Source organism: Pristis pectinata, chromosome 10, assembly GCF_009764475.1.
Source record: "Pristis pectinata isolate sPriPec2 chromosome 10, sPriPec2.1.pri, whole genome shotgun sequence".
In the NCBI taxonomy this organism is placed as follows: Eukaryota; Metazoa; Chordata; class Chondrichthyes; order Rhinopristiformes; family Pristidae; genus Pristis; species Pristis pectinata.
This window is the reverse complement of record NC_067414.1, coordinates 90,750,686-90,776,639: the sequence shown is the minus strand read 5'-3', so window position 1 is coordinate 90,776,639 and position 25,954 is coordinate 90,750,686. Positions and strand designations below refer to the sequence as shown.

The window sequence follows — 25,954 nt, the reverse complement described above, 5'->3', positions numbered from 1 at the left end:
AGCAACTTAATGGCTGTGCAAATAAGTGCAAAACCCGTTTATTGCTTTTACAAAACTATGCAAATTCAGGGTGACACAGTGGCACAGCTGGTAGAGCCGCTGCCTCACGGCCCCACTGACCCCGGTTCAATTCCGACCTCGGGTGCTGTCTGTGTGGAGTTTGCCTGTCCTTCCCATGACCGCGTGGGTTTCCTCTCACATTCCAAAAACATGTTAGTTGATACTGATTGACCACTGTAAATTGTCCTTAATGTGTAGACGAGTGGTAGAATCTGGGGCTGGGAAAGGAGTAGAAGGGAATGTGTGGAGGGTAAAATGGGTTAGGGTAGGATTGTTGTAGAAAATGGCTGCTTGATGGTCAGCATTATTATAGAAGTAAACAGGATTGTACGATCTGAAATATGAGAGTTAGTTCATGAAAAAACTTATAATAGAGTTGATCAGTCACCAAGTGGTAGATCTTCCTGTACAGTGTGTAGCGATGAATCTACAGTGAATGAACAATACAAGTATAAATCAGCACCCTTCTGCCTGTTTCTGTGCTGTATCTCTTTGTGGTGCCAACAACAAGGGAGAAAAATACCTTCTTACTGATAACTTTGAATTAAAAACTTGTTTCACTTATTTCTAAGGATGCTCGGTCCCAGCTCCTGTGTGGCGTCATACTAATGTAGACCATTCTGTTGCTAAGAGGTGCCATGCCAAAGAGCTGCTTTGGATTGCGGGGAGTTTAATTTTTAATATCAATGCTTCTGGTAAAAAAACTGGACCCTATTAAAAATGCTAATCTAGACAGGGACTACACTTAAATGGATTTTGTTTCCCATTTGTGAGTAAGGTGTACCTCTCCCTACCAACTATAGTTTGCGAAATCCTGACGACTATGGGAGCAGTGGGTCCACCCGGAGTAACATGTAGGTGGGTCAGATTTTGAGGGACTCCTGATTTTTTTGGTCAATGTGTTATAGGAAAGATGTGGTTAAAATGGAAAGAATGCAGAAAAGATTTACGAGGATGTTGCCAGCTCTAGAAGGCCTGAGTAATAGGGAGAGGTTGGCCAGGCTAGGTCTTTATTCCTTGGAGTGTAGGAGAATGAGGGGGCGACCTTATAGAAATGTTTAAAATTATGAGAGGCATAGATAAAGTGGATGGTAACAGTCTTTTCCCCAGGGTAGGGAAGGGGGCATAGGTTTAGGGTGAGAGGGAAAAGATTTAAAAGGAACCTGAGGGGCAACTTTTTCACGCAGAGGGTGGTGAGTATATGGAACGAGCTGCCAGAAGAAGTGGTTGAGGCAGGTAAATTAGTATAATTTAAGAAGCACTTGGATAGGTACATGGAGGGGTCAGGCTTGGAGGGATATGCAGTTAATTGGGACTAGTTGGGTGGGCACCGTGGTCAGCATGGACTGGTTGGGCTGTAGGGCCTGTATCTATGCTGTATTGCTCGATGACTCTACGTTTCACTGAGCCACGTTATCAGATCCTGCACATTTTGTAATGATGGGAACAGGGAAGTTTCTAACCAGTTGATGAGACAATGGTGGCCACCACTGAGTTATTTTGTTAACTGAACTTAGTGCTGGCCCATCCACAATTCACCAAACCTAAATTCGGTTTTACATTGGACCGTGAAACTATCTGCCACCTTCAGAGTTCTCGGTTAAATCTGGAAGACTCTCCTTGCCTATTAGCATTACATGCAAATAAAACCAGCTGACAATCCTCGACTTTGCATTGGCATTAAATGTTGGAATGTGCAGTACTCTGCAAATCAATTCCAGTTGAACATGTCCAACACACCAAACCAATTTAACATCAAAGGTGAGCTAAGTGCAACACTTAATTACAATGTCTCGCCCTGTCCAAAAGTCAGCCGCAGTCCCAATTATCCAAGTATTAAATGCTGTGTGCAGTTAATATAGACAGTTCACCTGGAGTCAGCAGTGGTTACTGGCGTGTAATCAAATTTATGGTGTTTTTCCTTGGGATGAACTGCTGAGTAAACGACTAAACAGGCAAAATATGTGCATGTCAGCTTATCTGTGATCTAGCCTCTAGAAAATATAACCCAAACAATGCTCATTGACAACTTTTCACCAGGATCTTGTAATAGAATATCATGAGACATGAGACTTTTCTTGTTGCAAAAATGTTATTGACCTGTTTTGTTATCAAAGATTTTTGCAACCTTTATAATAATCAGACATAATTTCCCTCAATAAAGGGTACAGATTTATACTTGTATAATTCATTCACCGAATAGATTCATCTCTACACACTGTACAGGAAAATCTACCACTTGGTGACTGATCAACTCTATCATAAGCTTTTTTTCATTAACTAACTCTCGTATTTCAGATCGTACAATCTTGCTTACTTTTATAATAATGCCACCAAAAGATAAAGCACACCTCCTCCCTTTTTTTGAAGCCTTATATCACAGTTAATGGTAGGCCCCTTAATAGCATTGAGGTACAGAGGGACCTTGGGGTCTACAGTTCACTGAAAGGGGCTACGCAAGTGGATAAGGTGGTAAGGAAGGCGTACGGCATGCTGGCCTTCATTGGTATGGTGTTAAAAGTAAGGAAGTCATGCCTGTAGCTATATAAAACTTTATTCAGACTGCACTTGAAGTATTGTGTGTAGTTCTGGTCGCCCCATTATAGAAAAGACATGGAGACTGTGGAGAGGGTGCAGAAGAGGTTTACCAGTGGGTATGAGCTACAAGGAAAGGGTGGACAAACTCGGGTTGTTCTCCCTAGAGCATTGGAGGCTGAGGGGAGACCTGGTGGAGGTTTTTAAAATTATGAGGAGAGGCATAGGTAGGGTAGACAGAATCCGTTCCCCAGGGTAGAAATGTCAAACACCAGAGGACATGCTTTTAAGGTTAGAGGGGCTGAAGTTTAAAGGCAACGTGAGGGGCAAGTTTTTTTACGCAAAGAGTGGTAGGTGCCTGGACTGGGTTACCAGGGGTAGTAGTAGAAGCAGGCAGTTTGGTGGAGTTTAAGAGGCCTTTAGATAGACACATGAAAATGAAGGGGATGGAGGGATGTAGATGATACACAGGAGGAGGACAGTTAGTATAAATTGGCATCAAGATTGGCACAACATGGTGGGCCGAATGGCCTGTCCAGTACTGTACTGTTCTATGTTCTATTTGCAGCTATATCAAATTTGGAGTGTTTTTCAGACATACGATATCAGAGATTCTGGTGTTACATCAGTTCTGGCAAGATGGCGCCGGAGTGTGGTGACTCGTTGCAAGCTGCTCTCTGCAGATCTACTCATTGCTTCCATTATAATTGTTCTATTCTTTTAAATCTAAATTCTATGCCTCTAAGAATTATTAATAATGTTCTTTTAAATCTTTTAAATCTTCTTACAGGTCTAGCAATCTTCCGACCTCTGGGAGCGACCGATCTACTGACCTGACTCCCGGACCCAGACGGAAATGACCAGCGAGGCCCAGGATGGGCCCATCCACGTGGAAGCCTGTGCAGGGTGAAGAACCGACCCCACTGAGCCCCCACCACCAAGACCAGACTCCTGGATCCCACTGGAGCAACCGACGCAGAGTATCACCAGGCTCAAGGACAGCTTCTATCCCGCTGTTATAAGACTATTGAATGGTTCTCTAGGACAATAAAATGGACTCTTGACCTCACAATCTACCTCGTTATGACCTTGCACCTTATTGTCTGCTTGCACTGCACTTTCTCTGTAGTTGTGACACTTTACCCTGCATTCTGTATTGTTTTCCCTTGTACTACCTCAATGCATTATGTTATGAATTGATCTGTATGAACGGTATGCAAGACAAGTTTTTCACTGTACTTTGGTACAAGTGACAATAATAAACCAATTCTAATATCTCTGAAATAGGGACAAAGATATTGGAATAGTATGCAGAGGCTTGGACAATGGCTCAAGATGTGCTTGGACCCTGGCATGGGAGCTGGGGGATTTCAATGTGAGTAATTCAATAAATCCGTATCAGTCATCACAATACAAAAGCTTGTAATTCGAGCTTTGTCTCTCAATACTTGTGACATAAGGATTGATTTGCAAAAAAAACAGCAGCAATCGTGGTTAAGATGACTCTCCCAGCTGCAAAATATGAACTTAAAATCTTCTGTTTTCGAGCCAAAAGCAAAAATCCAACAAAAATAACTCCAACCAAACGAACAGTGATCGAGCTGCACCCTCCCTACCCTGCGAAAGATGACATTCAGAGTATCTAAATTTGTAAAAGGTTGCAGGGTGACAGAAACCTTAAGAATGTGATCTTGTGTCTAACACAAAAGTGCTGGTTCTTTAAAACTGCACTGAATGAAAGCTGAGGGGGTTGAGAATTATCAGCACCTTCTAAATTGTCTAATCCCGATGACATCTCCCATTTGACACTCACTACAAGCTTCTCATCCACCAGTTGCTTCCACTGTGCTACAAAAATGTGTGCAAGCGTTGTATTAAAATTCCTCCCTGGAGAGGTGGGAGGACAACTCATCCCACATTCCATGCAGTTGGGCACTTGACTCATTTACCTACAGAGCCAGCGTTGACGGGTTAATCATTCTGCGAGACTGCAGTTGATAACCAAGACATTCCTATCTGCTGAGTTGCTTTTTTTTAAAACAGAACATTGCTCTTTTGCCTTTTCTTTTAAACAAACAGGCCTCACCACAAAGCAGATCATTCATAAAAGCAAATGAGATCAAAGATAGACAATGTAAGTGTCCAGAGGGTAAAATGCCTGTGGTCACAGCCATCTTTTCCACCGTACAGATTAGTCTCCTACTTACTAACATAATGGTAAACTGGGTAACAAATCCAGGCTTTTCAAAAAATAAAATTAATTCATGTCAGTCAATCACTGATATCGTTTCATAACCAAGTCGAGGAAATATATCTCAGGAGAGAGTTATTTGCATTTATGAAGAGCCTTGTCATGTTGAAATAACTCGAGGCATGTCTTGCAAAAAATAACTTCTGGATGACATAGGCTTGCTGTGTAGGCAAATTCGGCAGCCATCCTGTGCCAGTGATGACACACAGAGAGGATCCAGATGAGTGATAATTAATCTGGTGTAGGCAGGGAGAAGAATGTTGGGTGGGAAAACTCACTGCTCGCCTTCAAACAGTGGCAGGGCTTCACATCCTGTGGGCGTTTTTCATCTCATTACACCTTGTTCACACCTAAAAACAGGGGAGAGGTGGGAACAGAACTGCCTGATCTATAGGGTTGCATAAGTCTCCCCCGCTCTGAGTTGCCTAAGAAAATGAGGAACACGGGATCAGGCTGCACAGCTCCCTTGAGCCTGCTCTGCCATTCACTAAGATCATGGCTGATATGATCCAGGCACGGTAGTGTAGCGGTTAGCATAACGCTATTCCAGCACCAGTGACCTGGGTTCAATTCCGGCCGCTGTCTGTAAGGAGTTTGTACGTTCTCCCCGTGTCTGCGTGGGTTTCCTCCGGGTGTTCCGGTTTCCTCCCACATTCCAAAGACGTACGGGTTAGGAAGTTGTGGGCGTGCTATGTTGGCGCCGGAAGCGTGGCGACACTTGCGGGCTGCCCCCAGAACACTCTATGCAAAAGGTGCATTTCACTGTGTTTCGATGTACACGTGACTAATAAAGATATCATCTTTGGCCTTGTTACTGAGATTGGAAAGAACTTCTTCTGTCGAGGGGCTGTGAACCTTTGGAATTCTCTGCCCTGGAGAACCATGAGGCTGAGTCATTATTGAACAGATTACTGAACTATAGAGGAACCAGGGGTTATGCAGACCAGACAGGAAAGGAAAAGGAAGGCCAAAGATTAGATCAGCCATGATCTTACTGAATGGAGGAACAAGTTTGAGGGGCCTCTGCTCCCATTTCTTATCTTCTTTCTTTTCCTACCTTCATAAACCTTGATTCCATACTGTCCCAAAATCTACCTCAGCCTTGATATACTTGATCCAGCCATAGCTCTCTGGGGTACAAAGTTCTAGAGGTTCACAACCCTTAGAACAGAAGCTACTTCTCCTCTCAGTCTTAAGTGCTGACCCTTATCCTGAAACTAAGCAGAACTCAAGCTTACAATAGTGCTACTGGTGGACATTGGTTCTAAGTTTGATTTCAGACTCAGGCAAGCACACCCTTGCCAACCCATGCCAGAAGATGCAAGACCAGCCAATAATAAGCTGGAGCTCTTTTCAATAACTTAGGCAAGCTCCCTGTCATGAATCAGTACATTGTGCTTATTCGCGGGCCCGCATACATAATATCGACTGACCATTCCAGGCAGAACAGGGGGTATGTTCTGACTTCCAAGGCAGCCTTTGGTATTTCGAATGTCCTGGGGAGTATGCAGCAAGAGAGTGCCTGATTTTGGCTGCTATTGTTCTAAAGCTGGAAGGAACGTTCCTGCTTTGTGGAAATGTACTCTTTTGATATTGGTTGCTTTCTCACCCACACCAATGTTGGGAAAACCTGACCTGGCAGCTGCTCTATTTTGGGGAATCTGGTTTATCCGTTAAGACCCAAGGCAAGTGGGTCTTAATGGATAGACCAAATTCCCCAGAATAGAGACAACAGAGATTCTGCAGATGCTGGAATCTGGAGCAACACACACAAAATGCTGGAGGAACTCAGCAGGTCAGGCAGCATCTATGGAGAGAAATGACCAGTTAACGCTATCTGAAATGTCAACTGTTTATTTCTCTCCCTGGATGCTGCCTGACCTGCTGAGCTCCTCCAGCAATTTGTTTGTGTTCTCCAAAACAGAGCAGATTCCCCCAAATAATCAAGCTTTATCAGCATATACTTTGCACGTTTATATTGGCTTAGCCAAGAATCAGTGAAATTCCTTGCAATTTTGGACACCACAAGGTTGTTAGTCAAGTAACCGGTTGTGCCAAGCAGTGCAGTTACTGAAAAGAAATCTTGCATGTAAATAGCAAAGAAGGTTCTTTGAAGGTACAGTGGGACATAGATCAGCTGGAACGTTGGGCAGAGTGGAATTTAATCCAGACAAGTGTGAGGTAATGCACTTTGGGAGGTCAAATTCTGTTAGGACATATAAATTGGTTTATTATTGCCACATGTAGCAAGGTACAGTGAAACACTTCCCTTGCCTGACATCCATGCAGATCATTTCATTACAACAGTGCATTGAGGTAGTACAAGGAAAAACAATAACAAAATGTAGAATAAAGTGTTACAATTACAGAGAAAGTGCAGTGCAGGCAGACAATAACATCCAAGGGCCATAATGAGGTAGATTGTGAGGTCAAAAGTCCATCTTATCATACTAGGGGAATAGCAGGGCCCTTAGGAGTGTTGATGTACAGAGAGACCTTGGGGTGCAAGTCCATGGCTCCCTGAAAGTGGCTACACAGGTGGATAGGGTGGTGACGAAGGTATTTGGTGTGCCTGCCTTCATAGGCTCAGGCATTGAGTATGAGAGTTGGGATGTCAAAACATTGCTTAGATGGCACTTACAGTATTGTGTGCAGCTCTGGGTGCCACACTACAGAAGGGATGTGGTAGCAGTAGAGGGAGTGAAGAAGAGATTCACCAGGGCGTTGGCTGGAACGGAGGGCTGCAGTTACAAGGAGAGGTTGGAGACGATTGGTTTACTCTCACTGAAACGTAGGAGGCTGAGGGGCGACCTTATAGAGGCTTACAAAATGATGAGGGGCAAAGGTAGGATAGATGGTCAGAATCTTTCTTCCCAGGGCAGGGGAGTCTAAAACTAGAGGGCACAACTTTAAGGTGAGAAATTTAAAGGAGATCTGATGGGTACGTTTTTCACACAGAGGGTGGTGAACTGCCAGAGGAGGCAGTGGAGGCAGGCTATTACAACGTTTAAAAGGCAATTGGACAGGTACTTGGAATAGGAGAGGGATACTGGCCTAATGTGAGCTACTGGGATTAGCGTAAATAGGCATTGCAGTCAGCATGGGCGAGGTGGGCCGTAAGGGCCTGCTTCTGTGCTGTATGATTCTATGCTTCTAGCACAAGAGACTGCAGATGCTGGAATCTGGAGCAACAAATAAGCTGCTGGAGGAACTCAGCAGGTCGACAAGCATCTGTGTGGGGGGGGCGGGGTTGGGGAAAGGAATTGTTCTTTCCCACCATGAAAGGAGTTGTACAATTTCATCCCCCCCAGATGCTGCTTGACCTGCTGAGTTCTTCTCTGTGTTGCTTCTCTGAATACTATACGTTTCTCCTTCTAAATTTGAGAGCTTGGGGCCATTCTGTACATCCTTCCTCATTCTAGGAATCAATCTAGTGAGCCTTCTCTGCATTGCTTCCAAGACAGGTACATCTTTCCTTAAATCGGGGTGGGGGGGTGGGGGGCTTAACTGTGTGATCTACTATCTACTGCAGGTGAAGTCTCACAATTGTTATACCAAGGCCGCCTTACACTTGGACTCCATCCTCCATCCCCCTTTTAATAAAGGACAAAGTGAGGAGATCTTGATTTAATTGCCTGGAGCTCCTGCCAGAATGAGACTGGGATTTCACTGTCAGATGCAAACTGGGGTAGGGTGACGCAGTTAAAAGCTGATGTAATTTTTTTGCCTTTGGTTGTACTGTCATTGTTAATTCCTCAAACTGACCACAAAGCACAAACAGTGCAAACCAGGAGGTGCTCTTGTCTGGCGATACACCTATCATCGACTTAAAACACTGGGAAGTTTGGGGAGATGTTTTGGTTCAATTTACTGTGACCATTCTAAAATCTTTGAGGGCCACTGGCCATACAATTCTTTCCTTGCAGGCTTCCTAAAGGTGAATCCACACTGATCACAGAATTCTGGAGGAGCAACAGACAGAAGGAGAAACAGCTTCAAGTGCAAATAATCTAGGTCAGAGCAAGTCGTCCACGAGGGAGTGTGTGCCACAGTAGCTTCTGAACTGCATCACACCACAATGTGTAAGCCCACAAGTCCCTCACTTCATCGTTACAATCAAGCCAGAAAGACCAACCTGACTCAGTGAGGCATGCAGAAGATGCCACCCTGGCAAAGCAGAACTTCACAGCAAAAACTTCATGTATTAGACAAAGCTATGTGATCCTACAACCAATGCATCAGATCAAAGCTGTGCCACCCCAACACTTGACTACCAGATAACTAAACAGCTTCTGGACAGAGAAGGCTCCTCTGGAGTACTGTGGCCAGTTTTGGACCCTGCATAGAGGAGGATGTAGTGGAATAAAAACCAAGTGCTGGGAATACTCAGCAGGTCAGGCAGCATTTGCGGAGAGAGAAATAAAGTTGATGTCTCAGATCGATGATCTTTCCTCAGACATGCTGTGCATTTCTAGCATTTTCTCTTTTATTTCAGCCTCCAATTGTGTTTTTTTATAACCTTTCGGGTGATATAGCAGCTTCTACGGACCAGAAAAAAGTTCAAACAATGAATCCTAACTTAACCAACCTCTCAGCTCAGATGGGATCTTGGACTTTTCACAAAGGTCTATTAATAATAATGATAGGGCTGAAGAGGGTTTCCACTGATAGATTATCCCGGCTTAATTGACAAGGGAGGACCAGAAGACACAAGTTTAAACTGTGTACTAAATACCAGATGGTTCTCAGTTCACTTGTTCACAGGATGTGGACTTTGCTGGCAAAGTTGGTATTAATTACCCCTCACTGCCAAGGAGGCAGTTAAGAGTCAACCATATTGGTGGATCTGGAGTTGGAAATAGGGATGTTCATTCCACCCCACCCACCGATGAACTGCAACTCTCTGGCTGTTGACTCTCCACACATCTTGAGGAAGCAGGACTGTTTTCTGGCTGTGGCTGAGATCACATTAAATAGATGCATCTTCATAGGTAGCACTTGACAGGTCACAGGTCCCGGGCTGGTTTCAACTTCCTCAGTGGGTCAAAGGGGAATTTTCTGGCTCCTTTGGGACCCTATCTTCTTCCTTGTCTCTCAGGAACATGGCTGAGGTGATGGGTGGGAAGGAGGGGTCAGCTGTGATGGTTCAGATAACGGGGTGGAGGACTGGCCCACCGACTCTATCAACAACATCTGTCCGTAACCATGACCTGCATCTCCCCGTTGCCAGTCACTTCAACTCCCCCTCCCACACTATCACAGATATGTCAGCCCTTGGCCTCCTCCACTGCCAGGAGAATTCCAAGCGCAAACTGGAGGAACAGCACCTCACTTTCCATCTTGGAACCTTGCAGCCTAACGGCATGAATATTGAATTCTCCCACTTTAAGTAATTCCACCCCCCCCCCCCCCCCCCCACCACCATGCCTCTTCTCTTCTTCCCTTTCTTAGCCTCTTTTTTTCTAACTTCTTTTTCTTTCGCTCCTTACCTTTGATCCATCTCCCCGGTGGATCTGCTCTCCCCTCCTCCCCCACACCTGCCTATCATTACCTTTTACCTGCATCTACCTATCACCACCCTGTGCACACCCCGCCTCCCCTCTTTTGTCCACCTATCACTGCTCTGCTTTTCCCTCCTATATAATTGGGCTTCCCCTTTCCCTATCTTCAGTCCTGAAGGGTCCTGACCCGAAACGTTGACCGCCTGCTTTTCTCCGCGGATGCTGCCTGGCCTGCTGAGCTCCCCCAGCATCATAGCGTTTTTCATCTCTCAACAACATACATTGCAGTAGGCAGTGGATGAAGTAAAGATATTTTGCTAGGATCCCTAGACCTTGTTACTGCTCATCAGATATTAAGCAGGAAAGGCAAATTTAGTACCAGAGGGTGACAAGGTCAACTGCACCAATGGCAGTGACACTATATCTAGGAAAATAGCAAAAGCTTGACAGTACTTTATGTGTTACCACATGTTATTCTTAAATAGTTAATGAAACGCAGAGATGCATCAGTTCCCAAAAGAGATAATTCTGTCTGTAGTGGAAGATGGCAGGAGGTTAGGGCAATCCTAGATACTAAGCAGTAAGTAACTAATAGCAAATGGGACTCCACTGTGTAAATGAGAGAGAGAGAGAGAGAGAGAGGTAGAGGTAGAGAGAGAGAGGTAGAGAGAGAGAGGTAGAGAAAAATCGAGATAGATAGATAGATACACTACTTACCAAATCAGCTACTGAGTTTAAAGCTACCTTGTGCATGCAGGTTCAGGCTCATGTTTAATAAAGGATCTGTTTCAGGACTGATCCTAGAACTCTCAGTACCTCTCACAAATCTTACTCTTCACATTACTACCATCAGGGAGGAGGTACAGGAGCCTGAAGACCCACAATCAACGACTCAGGAACAGCTTCTTCCCCTCCGCCATCAGATTTCTGAACGGTCTGTGAACCCATAAACTCTACCTCGCTATTCTTTTACTTTTTACACTATTTATTTATTTTTGTAATTTACAGTAATTTTATGCCTTTGCACTGTACTGCTGCAGCAAAACAACAAATGTCATGTCACTTAAGTCAGTGATGACAAATCTGATTCTGAAATCAAGGGCAACGCTGGTGATCTTTGCAGTTGCAGCTAGTGCAAAGGCAAATTTCAGCACCAGTAGTTATCCAACACGAGCTCTATTCCTGTATCTTTGCGAGGCTGCCGTACACATGCCCTTGTCAGGCTGCATCAATCATTTGCATATGTTAGGTGGATGGGAAGCTTCCAGCTCAGCACCATCAGTTGTCCCAACAAACTGGTGTTGGTGTTAGGAACTCTGATTAAGCAGCACTTTGTAATGGGTGGGAAAAGATGTTCTAGCCCACTCAGAGCAGCCCGTTTTCTTTTTGTCATTTCGTGACAAAGGGCTAGGGAAATATTTATGTTATAATGCTACTGTTAAGCAATAGGCGTGGCTCAGTAGTAACATCTTTCCCCCGAATCACAAGGTACATACCAGAGACTGAAGCAGGTAATCCAAGGCAACAATTCAAAGCAGGAGTCAATAAGTGAAGTAGTGAGGGAGTGCTGCACTGTCAACAATGCAGTCTTTTAAATAGCATTAAAGTCAGATCCTGTCTGCTCTCTTGGGAGGGTATACAGTTCTCATCGCATGACTACAGAACAGCAGGCCGTATTTCCCAGTGTCCTGGACAACAGTAGTCCACCAATCACTATCACCAACATGTTATTGTGGGCCAAAGGGTCTGTTCCTGTACTGTCCCATTCCACATTCTATGTTATCTGGGCATGTATCATGTGCTTTTGTCGTGGCCTTCCTGTGCACGGATACACCGTCACATTTGCATAGATTACAAAAACAGGCCCACTTTTGAAGTGTATTGAAGCAAAGGATCAGCTGTGATCTTACTTGTAGGACAATACAACCCACTCCTACGTCTGTTTCACTGGTACTATATTGAATTCCCTGAGACTTTCTGATATCTTTAACCTCAGCTAACTCAGCACCATTTAAGAAGAACATGTATTGCTCACGGCTTTTCTCCCATGGGCGGTGACAGCACCTGTTTATATTCAATAATATAAACAGACTGACTTACAACCACTTAATTACTTATCCAGCTCATATTGCAATCTTCAGCCACTTCCTTTAATTATATTGCACTTATTAATTTGATATGAGAAAATTTCAGACCAAATCAGACAATATTAGGAAGTGGGCTTCTAATTGATATTGCTCTGTGCCAGCCAGTTTCCTGGCAAAAGGTTGAGATGATATCTCCAGCTGTGGGAAGTTTACCCACATCTGCAGGTTACCCTGCTGGCTAGAAGAACTTACTTAGCACTCTTCAATGGCCACACAACATTTTTCGGAAGAACACCTTGGTTTTTTCAAAATATTGCCAAGGAACCTTTTACGTCGACCTGAGAGGGCAGATGTTCCCTGATTTTGCTTGTCACCAGCGAAGGATAAGGAAAAACACTCACTGACAGCCTCTCACAAAGGGTCCATAGATTTCTTGGCATAATAGAAACATAGAAAACCTACAGCACATACAGGCTCTTCGACCCACAAAGTTGTGCCAAACTACTAGGCTTACCTGTAGCCCTCTATTTTTCTAAGCTCCATGTACCTATCCACAAGTTTCTTAAAAGACCCTATCGTGTCCGCCTCCACCACCGTTGCCGGCAGCCCATTCCACGCACTCACCACTCTCTGAGTAAAAAACTTACCCCTGACATCTCCTCTATACCTACTCCCCAGCACCTTAAACCTGTGTCCTCTTGTGGCAACCATTTCAGCCCTGGGAAAAAGCCTCTGACTATCCACACGATCAATGCCTCTCATCATCTTATACACCTGTAATCAGTGAGGTTCATCAGCCAGATTGAAGAATCTCTCTGAGACACGCCAGAGGGTACTGTCGTCATTTTACAAGAGTATCAGCTACTGTTTGTCCTTGCTCTCCGACAAAGGAGCAGAATGCCAGAAGGCAAGTGCAACTGATAGCTGATGCTTTCAGATGCTTTTAATCTAAATCAGCAAATATCGTCTAAATTTTAATCATGTACAGAAAACAAAATAAAGATCGTGAAACAAAATAAAGATTAAGTGGGGAGTGATACACGAGAAAATTAATTTTTATTAAAATTGCCCATGTTAATTTTCTTCTCAGGGATGGGACTACATTAAATCATAAGGGCTAGGGAGGTTGTTCGGCAGTTATTATCACTTAGTGTCTCCATATTGGTATTGGTATTGGCTTATTATTGTCACTTGTACCAAGGTACAGTGAAAAACTTGTCTTGCATACCGATCGTACAGGTCAATTCATTACACAGCGCAGTTACATTGAGTTAGTACAGAGTGCATTGAGGTAGCACAGGTAAAAACAATAACAGTACAGAGTAAAGTGCCACAGCTACACAGAAAGTGCAGTGCAGGTGATTGTGAGGTCAGCGTCCATCTCATCGTATAAGGGAACCGTTCAATAGTCTTATCACAGTGGGATAGAAGCTGTCCTTAAGCCTGGTGGCATGTGTCCTCAGGCTCCTGTATCTTCTACCTGATGGGAGAGGAGAGAAGAGAGAATGACCCGGGTGGGTGGGGTCTTTGATTATGCTGGTTGCTTCGCCAAGGCAGTGAGAGGTAAAGACAAGAGTCCAAGGAGGGGAGGCTGGTTTCTGTGATGCGCTGGGCTGTGTCCACAACTCTCTGCAGTTTCTTGCGGTCTAACCAACTTACCCGAATACATCAGGCTTAACTTGTTTAGCTATTTGTAGTGCAGAATCAGTGGACGAGTACAATGCTCGTACATGCTGGGACTGCCAGCAACACCTATATTTAACTTCACATGTGCAAAAGCCAGAAGATGCAACCTGATTTTCTCTCACAGTGGTGACTGCCAATAGATTTATTCCTAATGGGTCAGAATTCAACACTGAGCCAACTTCATTCATTGCTGATTTATGTGTTGAGTATGAATTTATCTTTTGCAGAACTGCCATTGTGAATTTCCTGCTAAATGGTGAAGCCCTGTGTGGGAGCAGAGCCTTGTGACATAATACTGTTTGTGTGTGTCTGTGGTGGGGATCGGGTAGCAGTGGCGACATGGATGGATGCCTCACAATCTACCTTGTTGTGACCTTGCAATTCATTGCACTGCACTTTCTCTGTAGCTGTGACACTTTACTCTGTACTGTTATTGTTTTTACCTGTACTACATCAATGGACTCTGTACTGACTCAATGTAACTGCACTGTGTAATGAATTGACCTGTACGATCGGTATGCAAGACAAGTTTTTCATTGTACCTCGGTACAAGTGACAATAATAAACCAATACCAATACCAAAGGGCAGCGCAGTAGCACAGCCGTTAGCGTAACGCTATTACAGCGCCAGCAATCAGGGTTCAATTCCCGCCACTGTCTGTAAGGAGTTTGTATGTCCTCCCCGTGACTGCGTGGGTTTCTTCTGGGTGCTCCGGTCTCCTTTGACTAATGTACCAGTTAGTAAGTTAACATGGGCAGCACGGGCTCGTTGGGCCGGAAGGGCCTGTTACCATGCCGTATAAATAAAATAAAGCTTAAAGTAAAATTAGTCCTGCCTCATTGAAAGATCTATAGTAACAGCTAAACCACTGTCCTCCAGCTAAGTTGATGGTCAAACCTGATGAGAACTCTGGATGTTAACAAGTGTCGGTGACATTCAGAAACATTACTAAATCATTGCAAACCACATAGCAGTAAAAACAAACATCAAACACCAAAAATCATTGAATTTCCAGACTTTTGAACAAATGCCCCACTAAGTACAGTGGCATTGTCACAAGCTCGTGCTCTACTGCTGCTGGATTACGCGAGGAGTCAGGGAAAAATGCTGGCAGATTCAGGATTTCTACTCTTGTACGGTAGTACCAAACTACGTGGCACATATATGGAAAAATGCCAGCGATTTCACATGGGACTGCATGCATTTCCCAGCAAGTTCCAGCCAACATTACAAAACAAGCAATTACTCTTGAATTTAGAGTTTTGAGTTCTGCTGGTGAATTCAGTTGCATGACACTAACAACATCCAGACTCCTGCTTCGTGAAGTACTCTGGCAGAAGTCTTTGAATTTAGAGTTTTGAGTTCTGCTGGTGAATTCACTTGCATGACACTAACAACATCCAGACTCCTGCTTCGTGAAGTACTCTGGCAGAAGTCTTTGATAGGTTCGGGAATGAAGGAAAGAGGAGGCACCAAGTCAGTGTGAATTACGACTAGATGTGGCCATATTATATGATGTAATTCTATTGCCTCTGCTCTTTTCCATTTCATTCAGTGGAACAAAGTCTGGCGTGGCTTCATGCTGCTTTAGATTACAACATATGCCCCAACCTACAACTTCAAAACTTTTTCTCTCTTCCCCTCCTGAAGGCATTGGCCCTGACTGGATTTACTGCCCTCATGAGCCAGCACGGCAGTCTATTCAACCAAGCCCTGTCTTTTCGTTTCCATTAACCACACACATAAACACTCCAGCAGCAGTGAGGAGATAGAAATCAGTAACGGAAAACCTCAGCTCATTGCATCCCCACCTTGTCTGGCAGAAAGGAGGTCAAATGTTATGTAGCTGCTCTGCCTCAACTAAAGATTAGCTAATAAGTGCAGAGACAAGTACGCAACAGGTATTCCCTGACTATGTGTGGTCCAGTCCATTACCCACGAAAGCACGGGGGAGCTCAGACATTGTGACGTTATCGGATGCTTAGACACGCACTGTTGGGCCCATTTGGCAGCCTGGGTCGGCTATCACAGAACAACCCCGCTTCTACGTCACTGAAAACCATAGCAAGTGCTAGGCTATTGTAGAACAGTATCAAATATTGTATCTAAATACAATTAGTGTGTCAGTTTATCACATACCATTAGTCAAAAAGTTAAGACTATTGGGCCAAAATGTTTGCAGGCTACAGAGCAGATGTTCTGGCTCACTTGCATAGATCTTGTACTGGTCTTGTTCTGAAGGATGTTGTGAGATGGAATAGATGTGCCGTTTATTTTACTGAAAGACTTGAAGCAACTTGCAAGAACACCACAGTAAGCATTTAGCAAGGATTAATTTGATATTCTTACCTAATATCTGAGATATAATTAATTGTTAATGCAATCCTCATGTTATATCATGTAGTGTACATGAATCTAACTGGTAAAGGTACAATGTCCTTGGCTATGATGTTATTATTTCCAAGAGGTAAAATGAATCACAGAACAAAATACCAAGAAACCTCACCCACAGAGTTTGCAAACTAAAGCATTTTGCTGAAAACATTTAGCAGACTAGCTGCCAAAAATGAAGATTAAATATCTTGGACGTGAAGAACCGAGAATTTGAATCCATTTTATTCCTCCTTCAGTGGCAAAGTGGCCTCAGTGATTATAGAGGTAACTTTGTCTTTAAACATCTTGCAGTGAGTTACAGAAGAGAGGTGGCAGCAACAGAACTAATACTGGGAACAGGATGATAGCAGTTTAGATGCTGATTTGGAAAACACCAACTGATAGGAAGGCAGAGTGCGTGCTGTTATGAACCACTGGCTCTTGTCTGCAGAGACACAATAAATTCTGCAGATACTGGAATCTGCAGCAATACACAAAAAGTGCTGGAGGAACTCAGCAGGTCCCTTATTCCTGTGGCTCCCTTCCCCTGCCTTGATGACCTGCCCATCTCCTCTCCTCCCCTCCCCCATCCTTTATTCCATGGTCCACTGCCCTCTCCCACTGGATTCCTTCTTCTTCAGCCCTTGGCCTCTTCTACCTATCACCTCTCAGTTTATTACATCATCCCCCCCCTCCTCCACCCACCTACCTTCCCCCTCTCACCTGGACTCACCTGTCCCCTGCCTGTGTGTGCTCCTCCCCCTCCCCCCACCTTCCTATTCTGGCTTCTGCCCTCTTCCTTTCCAGTCCTGATGAAGGGTCTCAGCCCGAAACGTCGACTGTTTATTTCCCTCCATAGATGCTGCCTGACCTGCTGAGTCCCTCCAGCACTTTTTGTTTATTGCTGTTACCTGCAGATTCGGTTCTTTGCTCAGTCGAGAATACCACTGAATGAGTACTGCATTGATGCACTGACATTGAGGGATATACCGATAGCCTGGTAGGTCATCCAATTTTTAGAGTCATCCTCAATGCCAAAACTCATAACATAGGATGGAATCAAAAAATTTTAACGGATCCATTGTGGCAAGGACAAGCCAGTTTGTCCACTATGACTGCTATGGTTATTGGTCTTCAGGCTGTGGGGAAATCAAGTGACTCACCTCCTGATATTCTGCCGGCCTCTCCACCATCTGCCAGGCATAACTGAAGAGCATGATGAAAGCTTCTCCACTTGCCTGGATGAGTGCAGCTTCCACAACACTCTGTAAAGCTCCACACATCCAGGACAAAGCCTCATTCACCAACCTAAACATCCATTCCCTCCACCCACTGATGCATATTGGCTGCAGTGTATAACATCTGCAAAACCGACTGCCATTACCAACGGGGTACAGTACTGATAGAACACAGAACAGTACAGCACAGGAACAGGTCCTTAACCGATGAGATGGACTCTGGCATCACGATCTACCTTGCTGTGACCTTGCACCTTATTGCACTGCACTTTCTCTGTAGCTGTTATTGTTTTTACCTGTGCTACCTCAATGCACTCTGTACTAACTCAATGTAACTGCACTGTGTAATGAATTGATCTGTACGAACAGTATGCAAGACAAGTTTTTCACTGTACCGCAGTACAAGTGACAATAATAAACCAATACCAATACCACAATGTCTGTGCCGATCACAATGCCAATTTAAACAGCACATCTGCCAGCACGTGGTCTATATGCCTCAATTCCTGTCTGTTCATGCATCTGTCTAAATGCCTTTTAAATGCTGCTATCATATTTGCTTCCATTACTTCCCCTGCCAGCGCGTTCCATGCACCTGCAACTTTCTGTGTAAAAAAATTTGCAATGTAAATCTCCTTTAACCTTTCTCCCTCTCACCTGAAAGCTATGTCCTCTAATATTTGACATTTCCACCTTGGGGGGAGAAAAGCTCTGAACAACTACCTTGTCTATGCCTCTCATAATTTTATATACTTCTATCAGGTCACCTCTCAGCCTCCAGCGCTCCAGAGAAAACAATCCAAGTTTGACCAGCCTCCTTATAGCTGATACTCTCTAATCCTAGCAACATCCCGGTGAATGTCTTCTGCACCCTCTCCAAGGCCCCCAAGTCCTTCCTGTAATGTGGCAACCAGAACTGCACACAGTACTCCAAATGTGGCGAAACCAGTTTTATACAGCTGCAACATGGCTTCCCAACTTTTATACTTAACACTCCAACTGATGAATGCAAGCATGCTGTATGCGTCCTTTACCACGTTGTCTAATTGTGTTGCCACTTTCAGGCAGCTATGGACTTGCACCTCAAGATCCCTCAGTACATCAATGCTCCTGCCATTTACTGAGTACTTTCCTCTTAAATTTGACCTCCCAAAGTGCAACATCTCACACTTGTCTGATTTAAACACCATCGGCCATTTCTCTGCCCACATTTCCAACTGACCTGTTGAATCCTTTTACAGTTTTCCTCACTAGTTCAAGTCCAAGTTTCAAGTTTAAGTTCATTGTCATGGGCAAACATACCCAGGGTATAAACGCCATAAAAATTAATTTTTTTTGCAGCAGCACAGTACATTACAAACATAAATTAACATAAACTTAAATTAACATAAATTGTACAAAACTTACATGATAAGATAAATAAAACAAACTGTCCACAATTCCACCAATTATTGTGTTGCCTGCAATCTTACTAATCAGCCCACTGACATTTCCATCCATATCAGTTACACATATATCACAAACGACAGGGATTTCAGTAATGATCCCAGGGCAACACCATTGGTCACAGACCACCCTCTGTCTTCTATGGCCAAGCCAAATTTAAATCTAATCTACCATGGATCCAATGTGCTTTAACCTTCTGGATTAGCCTATTTAGAGGGACCTTATTGAAAGCTTTACTAAAGTTCGCTATACAGCAGCCACTCCCCTCTCCTCATCAGTCATCTTCGTTACCTCCTCAAAAACTCAATCATTTGTAAGGCATGACCTCCCCTGCACAAAACCACGCTGACTCTTTCTCATAAGTCTATGCTTTTCCAGATGCAAGTACATACTATCAGGCACGGTAGTGAAGTGGTTAGCGTAATGCTATTACAGTGCCAGCGACCGGGGTTCAAATCCGGCTGCTGTCTGTAAGGAGTTTGTATGTTCTCCCCGTGTCTGCAGGGGTTTCCTCCGGGTGCTCCGGTTTCCTCCCACATTGCAAAGACGTACGGGTTAGGAAGTTGCGGGCATGCTATGTTGGTGCCGGAAGCGTGGCGACACTTGCGGGCTGCCCCCAGAACACCACACAAAAAGATGTATTTCACTGTGTTTCAATGTACATGTGACTAATAAAGATATCTTATCTTAAAAATCTTCTCCAATAATTTTCCTGATGTGTAGATGTCTGTTGCAATTTGCCACTGGAGCACAGTGCTGGTAAGCACAGATATCTCACTGTTTAAACTGGGGTACAGTACTTGTGTCACAGGTCTGTCACTGAACATCACTGTATTGGTGTGCACTGTATGATACTGGGCTCTGGTACTTTTAGGTACAAGTGTGCCACTGAATAAAACTCAGGTATGGTATTGCTAAGCACGGGCTTGGTGCTATTACATTGGAGTCTTTTCCTTCTTCTCAGGTAGTCAATCAGGATCGAGGATAATTTTTTTCTCAATATGGTTTTGAGAGTTCTGAGGTGGCTAATGAAGCCAATGTGGGAACTGTAGGCTCTTCTGTAGTTGGTTAACCACAAGTGCCTGATAGGGCAGGGAAGTGGGTATTTTGTGAGGCTCTGTGCTGCATCCACAACCAACATAGAGCTTCTGTGTGCTCCCGATGCATGAACGTGAAGTTCTCAATACCATTCTGATTACTCCTCCACTTTGAGCCGTCAAGGGCCAGAGATTCCCAGGAAACAATGGAAATTTTGCATTTCTTCAAGGATGCTTTGGGGTACATCATGGATGAGGACAGATCTCTTGCTGGCTCTAACCACAATTTTAAAGAGCTCGTTTAACGAGCTGGTACAGGCATAACGTGCATCAAAATTTTTGAAAATTTCCTTTTCTCCCAGGCCTCTGTCTAGATTATTTTCTTGTTAAAGTCAAACACGTTAAAATGAACTTGACATTCGGTGACTAGGTAGTGCAATATGAAGGAAACATGTTCAGCTTCCTGACTAGGGGAGTGTTTTCCCTGCAAAAGGCTCGGTTTTGTTTTAAAAATGACTTGGCTTTTATGCAGTTTTCTCAAATGGCTTAGACAAAATATATCATTTTTCTCCTGAGTGGCCCCCGAAATGGCTAGACCCATAAACATTCAGCCCTCCCCACAAACAAAAAGTTGTGCACCACAGGCCTTGAACCAGGAGGCATAGTCATAGTAACAGGAGTTGGCCATTGAAGGCTGAGAGGAGAAAGTTCTTGCCCCAGAGGATCTTTGTGAACCTCTGGAACTTTCTATCTATAACCTCTGGAACTTTCTATGAAGGTCGAGTCTTCCAGTAGATTTTTGGAAGGTCTAAGAACATGAGGATTGGGCAGAGTAGATGAGGTACAGAATCAGGTGAGATACAGAAAGGTAGAAGCTTGATGGGCCATAAGGCTTGCCATGTTCCTACTCCTGTTCCTTCTAGGGCAGGCATGGTAGTGTAGCGGTTAGTGTAACGTTTTACAGCATCAGCGACCCGCGTTCAATTCCGGCCACTGTCTGTAAAGAGTTTGTACGTTCTCCCCATATCTGCGTGGGTTTCCACCAGGTGCTCCGGTTTCCTCCTACATTCCAAAGACGTACAGGTTAGGAAGTTGTGGGCAAGCTATGTTGGCACCGGAAGTGTGGTGACACTTGCGGGCTGCCTCCAGAACACTACGCAAAAGGTGTATTTCACTGTGTGTTTCGATGTACATGTGACTAATAAAGATATCTTATCTTATTCCTATCGATGTAAACCTTAATTCCTTAATCATGTACACAACCAGGTGCATTCAATGACTTGCTGCCATTTTTACTTTGCGGTTTGTATAGGGTTGGCATATTCCACAAACACTGAGAGGCCATTTAAACACAGCAAGATCAAACAGACATTTACGTAAACGCAATTTACACAACTGAGGATTTAATTGGGTCAGAAATTGCTGAACTTTTCATTAGTTCTAGGAGCGGGAAAGCTTGGTTAAATGTTATTTCTATTTTTAAAAAGAAAAGTCTTACATTGTTTTCTTTTTAGGCGGTTGCTCAGGGTCTGGGATAACTTGCTTGCACGCCGGTTCTGTACAATACAAGATGGCTGATGAAGCCAAAGCAAGACTGGCAAATTCTGCCACCGGTGGGTTAGGAGGTGCTTGGCGGATGAATGGTGGGAAGTCTGGAAGGTGGTGCACCTCGTTCACCACTTATGCGGTGTTTCTGTCTGCTGCCACTGAATAGACTTGAGGTTCTCAGTACTATTCCCCAATGCTACTTCTCCATTTTAAACAGTCATGGGCCACAGATTCCCACAAGCAGGTGGGGATGTTACACTTGTTCAAACAGGCTTTGTGAACATCCTTTCCGCTAACCACCTGGTAATCGCTTGCTGTGATGGAGTAGAGAGTCTGTTTTGGGAGTCTGGTGTCTGGCATGAGCAAGTTGCAGTCCACCCATTAGAGTTGACCAAATGTAACTAGAGCTCTAAAGCCCACGGCAAAGGGAAAAGAACCATCAATATTCAAAGAGATTTGAAGAGTCAAACAAGTGATTAGGTGGCGGAAATATGATCTTAAAGACCTGAAGATGTTAAGAGGAGATAAGGAGCCAGTTTTATAGCTGTGGGAGAATTAGATTAGAATAATTGAGTGAAGGGTCTTGATTTCAAAGGAAGGTAGGGGCATGGAAGAGAGTAAAGGATTTCATAAGGAAACCAAGAAAGATCAGGGAAAAAAAATATAAAGGGGCTTGAACAAAGTAGTATTTGCTAAGTGAAACAACAATTATATTTTGCTACAGTGAGAGAGAGAGTGGCGATTTCTCGATACGTACATGTTATTAAACAGCTTGTAACGCATACTTTAACATTATGTGCAAAGTTATGTGCACAAACACAGCCTGTAAAATGTCTAGATTACCCACACAGAAGGTGGCCTTGCCAAGTGGAGCTGTTTAAAGGTGGCGAGAAGTCATATGGCAATGTCACCCCGCTCCCCTACCTCACATTCGTCACCCCCTTCAAACCACCCTACCCCCAGATCTTGGCCCGACACCGTCCTTAATCTCTGGTAGGATTCCAGAAGTCTCAGTCCCAAACTCCCACCATGCCCTCTCCTCTCCTTCCAAGGTCCTGACCCCCTGGATGGTACACATAAAAAAAAGTTTTGGCTGTTTGGTGGTTTGGGAGGGTTTGTGGATGGGGTGAGGTTTGGTGAAGTGGAGGAAGACAGTGCAGACTTCACTGGGGTGATATAAGCATTTAATTGAAGCATGAAAATATTGAGTCATTTGAAATATGCAGAGGTTGTGAAACTTTTATCCTTTTGAATAGGATACCTATGCCCTTGATAATTATTCAACAATGTGTTATTCTCAGGAGCGTTTCTGTAATTTGAAGTTTCCCTAAACCATTTTACTTTTAATAAGGCTTGAAGCCTTTGAACCAAGAAATGTCAAGTAATGTAATGATATCATGTTTAACCACAAATTGTTCTCCAACCACTGGACAGAGGTTTGTGAGATTAGTCACAGTACTTCATTCTTTCAATTAAGCCCTGTGGCAGAACTATTAAAACACAAAGCATACCGTAGTATCCACTGCCTTCACTTTCCTTGTGGGAATGTGGCAAGGAGTTTGGTTCTCCAGTGACATCAGCAAACTGCCCTTCACTCCCATTGTGATGATCACAGCAGAGCAACCCTTCTCCAACAGTATGGAGCCTGCCTTTCCAGCATCTTCAACATTGGACACTTCAACACCAGTTAAGATCTCTGCCTGGAACAAAACAACAGGATTGCCATGATTTGATAAACCTGCCTTTCTTTAAAAAAGAAATTAGATAACTTCTTTGCCTGGCTACTTTCACATGCAATAGCATCTTTTATTTCCAAACTTCAAGCATTTGTTGTCTTTAAATTTAAAAAAATGGTAATAAATATTGGTTTGGAAAAAAAAGCTTTTAGGCATCTGAAACTTAAAAAAAAGGTAAGGTGGTTGTACATCTTTCACAAACTGATGGAAGTTAACTCTTCTTTATTCTTTCAGTTGCACATTTAGCCACTGATGATTATTTAGTAAAAATTACCTCTATGTTGATTTATTCTCAATGTTGCAGTGACTGTGACAAGAGGTAACATACCGAGGATGTGGGTTTTGATTTCAGAAGGTACAAAGCTGAGCTTTCTTTTAAAGAATGCACAAAAATGTTCTTTCATTGTACAGCAGCCAGATGATTTCATTTACAAGGATTGTATGCTTCATATTGGAGTGCTAATGATTAGAGTCATAGAGTCAAAGGGCAATACAGCACAGATACAGACCCCTTAGCTCAACAAGTCCAAGCTGACCAATTTTATATACAAGATCTCCATTCCTTTCCACTCAACAACACCACTCACAAAACTCATTCCTGCAAACTAGTAATTGAATGATTGTTGTAAGTGAAGAAATAGGTTCGGGGTCTCAAAAGCAAGGACTCTGAACACAGACTGGCAGGCAAGGATTTATTTACAAAAGACAAACGTGGGAAAATGGCAACGGGAGTAACACACACACGCACGGTTTCCGCAAGCGTGGGAAAAGCGCACCGGGGATAAAACACACACACACACACACACACACAAACACACACACACAAACACACACACACAAACACACACACACACTGAACTAGGTACATAAAATCAAGGAAAAACCAATACGATACCCGCCACCCCTTGACACAGTGCAGGTATGGCTCTTTGCTACTAGGGACACTAACTAAAATGCTCCCAACCCTTAAGCAGTGCACACCTCACCAATGATTTCTCCAGCGCTGTTCCATGGTACTCGGCCTGGAGTGAAGCAGGGTGATCCCTCGAAGCTGGCAAAGAGAAAGAGCCAAGCACATGTGGCGCCCTTTATAGTGCTGGAGGGCTGGGGGGGGGGGGGGGGTGGTCCAGCCCAGGTAATTTACAAAGGCCAATGGCTCGGTGCCAGCAGGGACTAATCAATTACAAAAGCCAATGGCCCAAGGCCAAGTAAAAAGGTACTTAAAGGGACCAATGGTCAGGTGTGCGCTGATGGGTGGGGCGGGGCCAAACCTTGATTGGCAGTGGTGTGTCTTCCGACCAGGTAGTGGGCAGTGCTGTCATGTGACAGCCACGACCCTCCACAATACAATGATCAATCTAAGACTTTCTTTATTAAGCATTTTCTATCTTTGTTCTTGAAGATGCAGTCAAACAGACATTTATTCATTATTTCATTCTACTCTGGATCTGCAAAGCACCTTCGGGTGTCCTACACATCATGAAAACATTTGAAGATTTTGCTTTCACTGCTCACCTCCAGAGCTAATTCACTTCATTTCACTGAAAGAGAAAATGGCTTGTGATGAGTTGAGGAAACACTTCTATAGGCAGAAGGTTGTAAATCTTTGGAATTGTCTACTTCTGAGGGTTTTGAAAACACCATGAGTATATTCAAAGCTGAAGTTGACACCAAGGGAATCAAAGGCTCTGGGCTGGTTCCTCCTTGACCAAATCTGTTGCATGGACTCCCACTGTCCCTACATAACTGCACTATATTTTTTCTGGATGTGGAGGGCTGACAAACTGACCCTCTGTACCAGAAAGGCATCTGTAAAGTGGGCTCCAAGCATTAAAATAAAACAATATTCAAGTAAAATAGGTAAAACACTTTCTCATCTCCTCAGGAGTGGCTACCTCATTTAGATGAATGGGCAGCTGTTCCTGTGCCAGCACTGAAGGATGGAAGTGAAATGCACCTAAACGCTTTCTTCAATAGTGTGTCCAGCTATGGACCAGACAGTCAAATGTGTCAGTACCTGTCTTTCAGGAAGTCTTAAGAACATGGAACAGTACAGCACAGGAACAGGCCCTTTGGCCCACCATGTCTGTGCCGACCATGATGCCACTAAAACTGCACGTGGTCTATATCCCTCCATTCCCTGCCTGTTCATGCATCTGCCTAAATACCTCTTAAACATTGCTATCATATGTTTCCACCACATCCCTTGGCAGCACGTTCCAGGCACCAACCGCTCTCTGTGTGAAACATTTGCCTCATAAATCTCCTTTAAACTTTCCCCCCTCACCTTAAACCTACGGTCTCTAGTATTTGATATTTCCACCCTGGGAAAAATACTCTGACTCTCTACCCTGTCTATGCCTCTCGATTTTATATACTTCTCTCAGGATTTTACACACTTCTCTCAGGATTTTACACACTTCCAAGCTTTCACCTTTCACGCACACTCAGGTGG

At 43.9% G+C, this 25,954-nt stretch overlaps 1 protein-coding gene across 3 annotated transcripts in view; it reads right to left on the bottom strand.

Annotated features, from left to right (window-relative positions):
* Positions 1-25,954, bottom strand: part of rbks (ribokinase) — a 124,182-nt gene that overhangs the window by 5,423 nt on the left and 92,805 nt on the right. For 2 of the 3 annotated variants that reach the window (XM_052025020.1, XM_052025021.1), the window contains one exon: positions 23,275-23,463. The exons of the other annotated variant lie outside the window; for it this stretch is intronic. In XM_052025020.1, coding sequence (XP_051880980.1) covers positions 23,275-23,463 — 189 coding nt within the window. The remainder of the gene's footprint in view (positions 1-23,274; positions 23,464-25,954) is intronic. 3 annotated transcript variants of the gene reach the window in all.